The sequence below is a fragment of the Cicer arietinum genome, chromosome 6 (assembly GCF_000331145.2).
Source record: "Cicer arietinum cultivar CDC Frontier isolate Library 1 chromosome 6, Cicar.CDCFrontier_v2.0, whole genome shotgun sequence".
Classification (NCBI taxonomy): domain Eukaryota; kingdom Viridiplantae; phylum Streptophyta; class Magnoliopsida; order Fabales; family Fabaceae; genus Cicer; species Cicer arietinum.
The window spans coordinates 47,852,441-47,864,820 of record NC_021165.2 but is presented as its reverse complement, the minus strand read 5'-3'; the positions used below and the strand labels follow the sequence as shown (position 1 = coordinate 47,864,820).

Here is a 12,380-nt window from a genome sequence, read left to right as displayed (position 1 = left end):
GGTACATTTACAATTTACGTTATTTTTAGTTAACCGTGCAGACCCGTGATAGGTGGCACCTTGGTAAATAGTACTTTGGCCTGTGATAGGCGGTACATTTATGATTTACGTTTTTGTAAATTGTGCAGACCCGTGATAGGTGGCACCTTGGTAAATAGTACTTTGGCCTGTGATAGGCGGTACATTTACAATTTACGTTCTTTTTAGTAAACCGTGCAGACCTGTGATAGATGACACCTCGGTAAACGGTACGGGCCCGTGATAGGCAGTACGTTTATGGTTTACGCTATTTAGTAAATCGTGCAGACCCGTGATAGGTGGCACCTCGGTAATTGGTACTTTGGCCTGCGATATGCAGTACAATTATGATTTACGGCCCTTCGAGGAGGGTTTTGGTTTGGAATTCCGAGTCCATGCATTTTGGCATATACGCATTGCATTAGGATGCTTGACACACGAGTCGTGTTTGATTCAAGTGTATGATTGAGTGTTTGAACTTGAGATGTCATTGTGATTGCGATGATTGTACTAAGTGTCTATGTTTTGGAACAAATTGTGTGTAAGTGAAATTGATTGTGAAACTGTTTCGAAACTCAAGTTGTCGTGGTGATTGTGTGGAAATTGCTACGTGTTATGTTTTGGAGTTGTGTGTGAATGTGATTGAGTTAGTTTATGTAGTTTTAAGAAAAACATGCAGGGAAATCGATTCCCAAATCGATTCTATTAAAAGCTATTCCTCAAAATCGATTTGGCAATCGATTGGATTCATTACAGGAGCTCAGCCATTTTGACAAAATCGATTTGGAAATCGATTGCCTTTAATACAGGGGCTCAGTTATTCATTCAATCGATTTCTCAATCGATTGAATTAAGCCCAGAGTACAGTTTTCACGAAAAACCCTCAAGACATCGATTTCCCAATCGATTGGCTTTAACACATGGGCTCAATTATTCATTCAATCGATTTCCCAATCGACTGATTTAAGCCCAGAGTTCAGTTTTCACTAAAACCATTCTTCCAAATCGATTTCCCAATCGATTGGCTTAGTGGAAATTCTTATTTTGAGTTAGATGATCGATTGCTCAATTGGTTCATCAATGGATTGGCCGGTTGTTTATTACTTGATTGATTTAAGACTTATTTTGACTTCATTTTCATTTGGCAAGTATTATATGAACTTTTAGCATATGGAAAATCCTTTTAAGGTTCATGCTTAGTGGAAAGGTTATTTTGTGCATTCAAAAACTTAAATGTTATGTGTTAACTGTTAATTTCGGTTGGTGACCCTTTACAACTATTGTGGAAATCTGGGTTTTGCCCTCATATGAGAGTCAGGACAATCCTACCGGTTCGTACCCTGTGGATGGGAATGTAGACGGGAACGCCTGACTGGAGCTATGTTAGGAGGATCTTACGGGGCGTGTGGAGATCACTCCGGGTGTATAGTTTTTTTTTTGGTAGAATGATCAGATTAGGTTGACATAGAGGGAACAAATGTCTTTATTTTGGATTGTGTTTATTTTAAATTGGAAGATTGTATCTTTACTAATATTGTCAGCACGACATCTTATGTTAATGGATTCCATGTATCACTGGCTGTTGTGTAAATACTTTGGACTCATATTTCAAAAACTATTCCGCTGCGTATCAATTATATTGACTTATATAATTATCCAAAAGTATTTTCTTCTTTATTTCTTTGTTTTTATGAGTTTGTTTTGAAAAAAAATAAAAATACGCTCGCGCTGTTAAAAATCGGGGTGTTACAAATCTTGTGATAAAAACAATGTCTTCCTCACATACTTTCTACTAATCTTAAATACATCTTTAAATCATTCGTTTAGAAAGTATACTATAGTGTTAGATCCATTCATAGAAACCTCTCAAAAAATTGTATATCCTCAAGTTAAGATTAATTTATTGAAATTTGTGTAAGGTTTGTAAGACAAGAAGATAAATTGTCTATGTAAGCCTGGTGAGGCTAAGATAATACATAGTGAAAATAATATTATGAGAGAATATGCATTTTGAGCCATAGTGAAAAAACTCACAAGTGATTGAGAATTGATCATAACTCATTTTGGGTGAACCAATATAAATTTGTGTGTGTCAATCTCTAAACTCTGATCTCTTCATTTTATCTCATTCTTATTTCAATTCAAAACATCTATCCTCTAACATTGATCTATTATCTTTACACAAAGGATACTCATTTAAAAAGGAAAAAAAAAAAAAAGGAATACCACTATTCAACCTCATTCTAGTGACATTTTAGCTACTTCTTGTATCTCTTGATTGTACCGACTATGAAGTTGGAATCCAATAATTGATGTCGAAAAGGTCTGGCCTCAACTGCAATTGTTTGATTCCACATGTTCTCTAATGGGTTTTGAAAACCTTGTTGAAACTGAACATGAGGTAGTGGGTTCCCACATTGTTGCTCCTAGTTATTTATAGTGTTCCTCATAGGAGTTCTTTGAACCATAAGTGTATTATGCTAGTAAAGTGGGTTTGCAACCTATTGTTGTTCTCCATTATAACTCACATTTGGCCTTGGTAGAGTTGAACCCATAGGGTGTGGTGAAGGTACATCAGGTCATGACAGACGTGTTTGATGATTATCTATCCAGGTGGGTAATAACCCATGGATGCTTGGAAGGATAATACATAACTGGTCTAGACATTTTTACTGGTAGACCAAATGTTTGTCCTCCTACGTAAGACATGTTACTCATCTGCTGAATATTTCCATAAGTCGATATTTGCGGCATTCCAATTTGTCCTACTGCTTTAGGTGGCCTCCTAGACATATGTACCTGATCATATTGATGGTTATCCTGATTATACGTATTCCTTGTATTCCTTTAACTACTGAAGTGAAAAAATTGTCACATGAATTGGCTTGTCTCATCTCCAGCTCCCTGGCTTGTTGAACCTCATTATGAATCATTGTATAACAATGTCAACAAGTTGTTGTAAGACTTGATACATGATGTCATGTATCGCCATGTCAATTTGTTGTCTAATGAAAGAAGTGGTCATAACCATTGGGTGCTCAAATGGATCAACCTTTCCTTCCCGTGAAGCATTAGGAGCTAGTCATGATGTAGGCATTCCCAACGTTTGTGAGGGATCATTAGCTCTGTGTTGGCTTGACATCTTTGATGTTCAAGTTGATGGTTGTTCCATAGTACTGAGATTTCTACCAAAACGCAAGTCCATCTACCGAAGGTAATTTTGTCCTTACAAACTAAGATTACCGATGGTCGCTATTAGTGTTCCACCAAGAGTGCTCAATGTTTTTATCTCCTTTTGCTCGATAGGATTAGTTGAGGAATGAACTATATTCCTTAGCTATGAGTTCCTTAACTACTCCAAAGAGGTTAAGTACGTTGAAATTTTTAGCTACTACATAAGAGATGCATAGAGTAAATTGATAAAGATAAAGATAACATATAAAGCTTGTTCGATTGATTGTGTGTTAAAAAAATTACAAGTTTTAGTATTTATAGGCAAAGCTATCCAAAATTCGATTGTTTATCGTTTTCGACTAACCAGTTATTTATATTTAGGTGTAAACATTGTAAAAATAATATCTCTAAATTAGTAAAAAAAAATTGAAAAAAAATTATCATTATTTTAAAAAAGTATAAATAAATAAAAAAATATTGTTACGGTAAACAATACATACAGTTTTTATATTTGTGTCAAATATATGCATTCAAATAACATTTTTCTTAAAATATTGACACTAAGAAAATCTATATGTAACTAATTTTAAAAAGTGAAATAAAGGAAACATAAATATTATACAAAAACTATACTGTAACGCCTAAATATAAATAATGCTTACTAATAAAATTTTGTATGTAAAATTAAAAATGAATTTAATTGAACTTAAAAAACCTAATAACATTTAAAGTATTTGCTACAACACATCAAGAGTTAAGTGAAACTTCCTAATTCTTGGACTCAAACTATGATTCAAAACATTGATAATTATGATAAAACCCTACAAATAATGGAAACTCAAGAGCCACATACATATTAATTAAAACTCGTGCAAAGTGTACCATAGTCTTGGATTTTGTGGCTTTGTCAAGAGCGATATCTGTTTTAAATACAACATTGAATATTAATAGTCATCGCGAATCACGATTAAAGTCTTCTGTCCATGGAAAGACATGAACAAGTCATGTTTTGAAGTTCCACGTCCCAATATAGACAATAAGCTATGAAGATCTTCATTTGAAGAAAAAGAATATTCAAAAAAGCATTTTCGGTAGAGAAAAGTGTCTCATATATAATTATAAAACAGAATGAAAACTAACACTTTATCCAGATCACATTTTTTACCAGGAATGTTGAACTCATTTTCCTAGTGTTTGACTATATATAGTCTCTATACTAAATATAACAAAATTGTCAAAAATAAAAAAGTATATAAAAAGTCTTGTTTAATTTATTGTGATGGAAAAAATATAAAATGTTAACTGTATATAACGTGTTTTTTGTAAAAATGATAATAAATTTAGTTAAATAAAAGATGAAAAATGATATACAATGATACTCTAATTTATTGTGGTAAATAAACACTAAATTTTCTACCCGACTCAGGAATAAAATCTCTATTCCACCAAAAAAAAAAGGTAAATTCTAATCTTCTAATCGGGAGATAAAATCTCTATTCCACTCAAAAAAGGTAAAGACTAATCTTCTAACTAGTTTGTCTAACTTGTTGCTTAATTAGTTGCTTTGTTCTTTGCAAAAAAAAAGAACGTTAAGTTGTAATTTTAGTTCCTTATTTTTATCAATTTAAGAATTAGTTATTCTATTTTAAAATCAGACAAGTTTGCTCTCTCATTTTATTTTTTAACTAAAATATGATGATGTGACATGCATTAAATAATTTGACTTATCATAACACTAATGAAATCACAATAAAACCCTTTAATAACTTAACTTTTAATTTCTTAAAATTTTTATTTTTGTAATTTAATTAATGACATATGAATATATAATACATTTAGATGGTTCTTTATTATGAAGTTGTATGTCACGTCATTTAAAATATATCAAATATCGTTATTTTTTAGTTCAAAAATTTGAGTAAGAGACAAAAAATTTCTACTTTTAAAATAAATGCATCAATTTTATTGTAATAATAGAGGGATCAAAATTATAATTAAACTAAAAATAACTAAATTTTATAACCTTTTAAGTAACTATTTATATTCATAACATCTATATTTGGTGTGTACTATATTATATAGTCCCCCATCCCTATAACAATAATTATACAGATAAATATGTAAAAATAACAGACATTCTTGATAAGTTGATTAAGTTAACAATTTTTCTTAATACAGATTTTTGTCATGATGGATTCTCATAATAAGGGATCGAGGGAGTATATGAATCATAATGGAGATCAATTGGACAACTAAAGACAGGCTGGCCTCGTACTCATTTTTCATCAATATTTTAAATATTTTAAGATAAGGGTAATTAGATTTACGTCTCTTAAGACCACCTTAAATGACACTAATATCCTCTCTAGTTTTGAAAAAACATCCATCTCTCCTGTATTTATTAAAATAATTGTGCATATAACATTTGTTTTCTTACTTTTTCAACTTTATCTTTCATTTATCCAAAATACATTAGAATACACATTTTTTTATACTACTAAGAACATAATTGTATCTTTCAAAATTATAAATACGAGATGTATAATCATACCTTTATAAATTAAAGTGAAAACTATAATTATATTATATAATAAATGACATAAATTGATGTAAGTATGCTAAAACAATTTTGTTACATACGGTCCAACTTTAAACAAAAAAAAAGAAAAAGAAAGAAAGAAATAGCACAACCAAGACCTATCATCATAGTAAAAAGGTGCAAACACCTTCTATATATATATATATATAAATATTTTTGCATCTATATATAAATAACTTTCGTATTATGATCAGGTTGTTTATGTCCTCTAAGTGGGATCATAGAGAATATAAATAAAGGTTCTCTCATGAAAAGAAATGTTCTTTTATATATAGCTTGAAGAGATGTCAATACTGGCATCGGAAGTGTCAAGATACATGATGTGGTGTCCAAAGATCACACAGCAACACCTGTCGATGTCGACATATGGGTAGCAAGTTAATGTAAATAAATAACCGTTATTTGTTTTCTTCCACATTTTTTTGACTTATTAAACTAATTAATCACTGTGGCTTATATTTATTAAGAATGTAATTGCCTTTATCTTTTTTTATTAGAAAAAATGCAATTTTGATTAGCCAGCTATTGCAACGATTTCCTAATCTATTCATATATTCATTCAGTTACAATTAGAATCATGAAGAAAAAAATAAAAGGATTAACTTATATACACACTTTGTCAATCACAAATGTTAGATCATTAAAAATATTTGATTATTATTATAATTATTTTTAAAGTAATGCTCATAAATAATTATGATATACTGACAGTGCAAAAAAAATTTACACTAATAGTACATGACAATTAAATTCAAAACATGTACTCAATGATAGATAATATTATTAGAGTTTAGTAGTAATTAGGGTAACTTTGATCATTTTCTATTAAAACCCTATCCTAAGGCCCTTCTTCTTCTCTTTTGTTCTCCTTTCTCCTCTATGTTTTTATATACTCAATATTGATGATATGATATCAAAGAGCATTGTTTGATTTTGTGATCTATTGTAAAGTGGTCTAACAAACATGGTGGATGACCCATTTTTGACTCGGTACCGATTTTCTCTCTCTGTTTCCTCCCTCCATTTAAATTTTCGATGCAATTCTGCTCCTTAGTTTTCGGCGTTTTTATGCTCTTCAGTTTTCAAACAATTTCGTTTAGTTCCGGACTCTGCTACTGATATGTTATCCCTAATTTCTTTAGTTCTCAATGATTGTGTCCATTGTATATTATGTGATTGTTTGTTATGATTGGTGTTAAGGATGATTCTTCGCAATCTATTAGTGTCCACATCAATGGACGTACATACATACTCTTATTGGAGTTATGTGATAAAATATTTTTGTAAGAAAATGATATGTAGAGTTATGTTGATGAACTTTTGTTAAGCCCACAGATAAAAAAGGATGAAGCAAAATATGCAATATAATTGAAAACAAGGAAAGTCAGTTGTTCAAAAATCATTACTTGGATTAACAATTATGTTGATTAGTCCATCGTTATGCAACTAGCAAAACATCATACAACTAAGGAGATTTGGGATTATTTGAAAAACAATCTATGTTCAGTCAAATTTTGCAAAATAGTATTATTCGATGAACTTTTGTTAAGTTCACAGATAAAAATGATGAAATAAAATATGCAATAGAATTGAAAACAAGGAAAGTTAGTTGTTCAAAAGTCATTACTAAGATTAACAGTTATGTTGATTAGTCCATCATTATGCAACTAGCAAAACATCATACAACTAAAGAGATTTGAGATTATTTGAAAAAAATATATATGTTCAGTGTAATTTTACAAAATAGTATCAGCATGAAAGTGATATTAAGTCCCTTAAGTAGAATAATATTACCATTTAAGAATTATATTCGGTCGTGACTAATTTGTGGAATCATTTGGCTTATTTGGAATCGACTGAATTGAAAGCTCTTAAGGTGTAGATTGATCAAAGAGAAGAGCAATGTTTGGTTTCGTTTCTGATGGCTCTTCGCAATTATTTTAAGGGCCTTTGTTGGAGTATTTTGCATAATACTTCTTTTCCTAGTGTTGAATTAGTAGTTAGTGAATTATTGGTAGAAGAAATCAGACTCAAATCAACTCTAGTGTGTTAGATTAGGGAATCATCTCTACTCCTTCATCTATTTATGTTGCTCCTATTCACAAAGAAAACCCCAAGGGAGGATCGAGCTTGATAATGATGAATGTGCTTTTGGCAAAAGAAAATGTCATTGGAAAACACAATGTCTGAAGTTAACGAGAGCAAGTAAGAAGAATTTTAAGGGTCCATCATCCAGTGTTATTGTTGTTGCTGCTCCTACAATGCTCCAGTTTTTGATTATGTATACTGAACGAGAATCAATAACACATTTTCTAGGAGATAGAGGTGCTAATTACCAAGTATTTGTCTTGTGCAATGAAGAAAGTTCACCTTCCATAGCCTATTAACTGATCGGGTCTAGAGTAACCTCTTCAAAGGAAGACGACTCATAAAAAGTTTGATTAAAGTTTAAGAAAAAAAAATAACAAAGCAAAGTAAGTAAAATAAACAAAATTAGATTGTGAAGACTTACTGTTGCAAGATGGATAAGTGTTGGGCAGTTGGGGGAACAAGAAGAATGTCACCATCTGGAGTAGTAGTCTATGTCCTACAATTATCAACATTATAATCACTAGAAACATTATCATTAACATCAAACAATTCAATATGGAGGAGTTCTGAACTATTAGTAATATGAGAATCACAGGAAAGAGAGTAAGATGGGATATAGTCAAGAAAAACAACATGACGAGAAACATAAAGTGTTCTTGCTTGAAGATCATAATAACGTTAGTCCTTTTGACCATCCCATAACCATGAAAAACACATTAAGAAGATAACTTACTACATTCTACTCGTGGACGAAGAACAAAACAAGTAGAACCAAATATTTTCAAAGAAGAATAATCAAAGACAAATTTGATATGATAGACAATGCAATTCAACTAATAAAATGGGCAAAAATTAAAAACAAAGAACTTCATAAAAAATTGATATTGCACTACACCAAAAATAGGATTTAACAACGTTTTTTTTATGCATTTAACAACACTTTTAAACACTATAGTATGTAGTGCTGTTAAAAGATACAACAACACTTTTTGAAATAAAAAAGTGTTGTCGTAGGTGATATTTAACATCGCTTTTATAGCGTTTTTTTGCATAAAAGTGTTGTTATAGGTGTCTCATTTTACAGAGCTTTTTCTAAAAAGCGTTGTCGTAGGTAGTATCTTAATAGAGCTTTTATTTTCTTTCTAAAAAGTGCCGTTGTAGCTATTTAATAGCACTTTTTCTAAAAAAACGATGTCGTAAGTGTATAATAGCGCTTCTTTTAAAAAGCGTTATCATAGATATTTTATAGAGCTTTTATAGATGAAAACTAATAATTTAATATTGTTCGATTTGATACTAACTCCAATCATCACCAATAGGATTTAAGAAGCTTTTAAGTTAAAAGACTAGAATTAGGCTATTAAACAAATTGTAAGACACGATACAACCATTGATGCTTTGACAATTCAAAAAACACTATAATTAAACCAATGTGTAATTTTCTTTAGTTGCATTAAAAAAACAATACTCAGAGAATGTTTTGTCTATAAGATGAGATTATGAATAATTAAAATCAAATGCAAATATGATAAAATAGAATAACCATCATTAAACCAAGATTTAATTTCATTATTGGCATTAAAAAAGCTCCTAAACTACTCAATTTGTTTCACATGCATTACAAGAGAGAGAGAGGAAAAGAAAATGATATTGCACACTCATGAGAAAAGAAGACCCTTTAAAGAAGATTTTTACCATGAACCTTGCGGATTTGAATGTGGTGAATGGATTCCTTATGCCAGATTGGTTGTGCTCCGCTTTGGACTAGTGTAACATACTGCCCCTCGTGTAAATGACCTTAATTTGCACCATGAAAACTTTTAGCAACATTTAAAAGAATATATTCATTAAAAAAAGAAGATGTGTGCAATTGATGGAGATATCACTCACCAATAGTAGCTTGAGGGCTCTAGAAAAAGTCTCCTCTATATCATTTGAAAATTTCATGTATATAGGCATGACATCATTTTAAGATAAGCATCACTTCTAATAACATTGGACTCGTTCCTTAGAGCCACTGAATGCATAACTTTAACAACTTTCAATAAATATCTGAAGCAGTTGTAATCCTTTTAAAATAAATTTATTTAATTAAAAAAATTGGGAAGTAAATACATCAAATGCCTAACACATCATCACAAGACACATTTGGTTAAAAAGAAAAACTGAAAGGCAAACAATCTTTAACTGATAGTTGAAGGAATGTCATTAACATTATCTGTATTAACTTTATATATTAACATGATCTGGATTAATTTCAATGAAATTGTCTTAGATAAACAAATTAGAACAAAAAAGGAAACATAATATCGCTTAAACCTTGCAGAAGAACCCTTAAGTTTCTTAACTTCCTCTTCAAGTGGAGAAAAGACAAACATGATATTGCGTCATAATTTCCAAGCATATTTTAAGGAGACAGACTGTGCTTAAATTGGTGCCTACTCAGCCTGAGGGCACAAGTTTCCTGTGCGTGCTAAAGGTAATATAAGATTACTAATGTTAACCATGATAACATCCAACTCAAGCTAATGTAAAAAAAATCACATTGGTTAGAGTGCACGAGTAACAACCCTCCTCTACCAAGGGTTTCACTACATTTTTTAGTTCATGAAACCAAATCTACAACTAGTATTTTGAAATACAAGATAATTAGTCACATACTTTATGGAGAAAAGTTTGCTTGCATAAACTCTATAATACCTTATTTTTAAGTTTTAGTAAAAGTTGCAGCTGATTTGCTCTGATGTTGAATATTTTATGAATGTGTGTTTGTTTTGAAGTTAAGATTCTTTGCTATAATTTGTAGTATAGTTGTTTATGTGATTCTACACATGCCTTATGTTAAATGGCAATTGCTACTAATTTATCATGGAGAATAACTACAAGTGATTTTAGTTTCTATATTAAGGTACTAATTTTTCAATATCTAATTTGTATAGCAAGTAGGCCTGGAGATAAACCTGGATGCATGTTACCTAGTTGCAATTGGTAATCCCACATATAGTTGTTTGATGTTAACTCTTTAAAGAAAAAATGAACGATAAACAATCTTTAAATGATAGTTGAAGGAATGTCATTAACATCATCTGCATTAACAAGATCTGCCTTAACATGATATCCATTAACTTTATAGATTAACATGATTTGCATTAACTACAATTAAATTGTTTTAGATAAGCAAATCAAAACAAAAAAGGAAACATGATATCACTTAAACCTTGCAGCAGAACCCTTAAGTTTCTTAACTTCCTATTCAAGTCGAGAAAAGACAACCTTCTTCTTCTCATCATCATCAGCACTCACAAACTCCTTCATCAAAGTATCTAGAGATGTTACTATACCAGCCTAAATCAATAATAATTAATCCATTAAGCTATCAAGTATAGTATTCTAGCTTATTTAAATTGTAAACACATTAATAAAGTAACCTTAGAAGTAAGTTGACCTTGTTCGTCACGGTTGGTGCCGCATTTCTCATTAATGAAAGCTACAAAATCATCCAAATTAAGACCACCAACATAATCTTCGCCAGATTTATTGTTCTTTGGGAAAAACTTCAGTGAGCGATAGGCAGCAATACCATATGTGTTAATGGAAATCATCCAAATTAGGCACATGTTTTTATTAAATATGATTTTAACATAGTTTAATTATAAGGCGTATAAAAGTATGTCACCGCACTCACTTATGAGCCAAATATTTGTGCTCGTCAACATTCGCAATAACTACTTCTTCATCCAGCCTTTCATAAGTCTAAAGAAATAGTCATACCGAATACTGTGCACAAAAATTTCCGACATAATTAAGTTTAAAATAATTCAAAATGCCATGAAGAATAGAATAGATGACAAACTACCGCACCAACATATTATAATGGTGATAATCAACAAGACATGACTACAAGAGAAAAACAACATCGGATGGTTAGATTCTACTGCTAAACATTCAAAACATTGAATCAAGAACACATCTAAATAATCTAAATTAACAATTAAAATCACTTATTCACATGCATGAGGAACCTAATATATAAACCAAAACAAAACACAACCCAAACAGAACCAAACAAAACAAAACCCAAAACAGAAATCAAGGTCACCAACAATGTTTTTTCTCTAAATCATGTCAATAAAAAGATGCATGTTTTTGTAAATTAAAATGACAACGCAAAATTGAACCAAAACCCTAAAAATTTGAAAAAGAACAGCAATATAAATTCAAATGTTGAAACAGAACCTAAAAATTTGCAAATGAAACTCGAGCGACACTTACAATGGCAGAGATGTTGAGATGTGATGGCGAAGTTGTGTCTGAGACCTGATCACACATAAAAGGATTGCATCGAAGATGATATACGATTTATTGGTTTCGCAGGGAGAGGAGGGTTCGCACAGAGAAGGGTTCGCTGGTAGAGGGAAGAAACCAGTTTACATGCATATACTTAAAAAATTATAAAGCTCATATAACAACACTCTTTTAAAAAGCATTTTAAATAATG

The 12,380-nt window shown here is 30.9% G+C and overlaps 1 protein-coding gene across 17 annotated transcripts; it reads right to left on the bottom strand.

The window, feature by feature from the left end:
* Positions 1-5,752: 5,752 nt before the first annotated feature.
* LOC101506020 (protein disulfide-isomerase like 2-1-like) lies at positions 5,753-12,380 on the bottom strand. Of its 17 annotated transcripts, none has more exons than XR_012163445.1 (7): positions 12,155-12,378; positions 11,568-11,659; positions 11,311-11,436; positions 9,773-11,227; positions 9,578-9,679; positions 8,304-8,378; positions 5,753-6,141 (listed from the first exon to the last, which is right to left on the bottom strand). XR_012163445.1 is itself a non-coding variant. In XM_012717414.3 (3 exons), exons 1-3 carry the CDS (start codon positions 12,209-12,211, stop codon positions 11,132-11,134), a joined length of 279 nt encoding a protein of 92 aa, XP_012572868.1. In that variant the 5' UTR covers positions 12,212-12,375; the 3' UTR covers positions 10,945-11,131. The 17 variants fall into 17 exon arrangements, 2 of the variants coding, with proteins under 2 accessions (XP_012572868.1, XP_012572867.1); XR_012163443.1 differs by adding an exon at positions 8,128-8,198 and having other exon boundaries at positions 11,328-11,659; positions 12,155-12,377; XR_190060.4 differs by having other exon boundaries at positions 11,328-11,436; positions 12,155-12,376.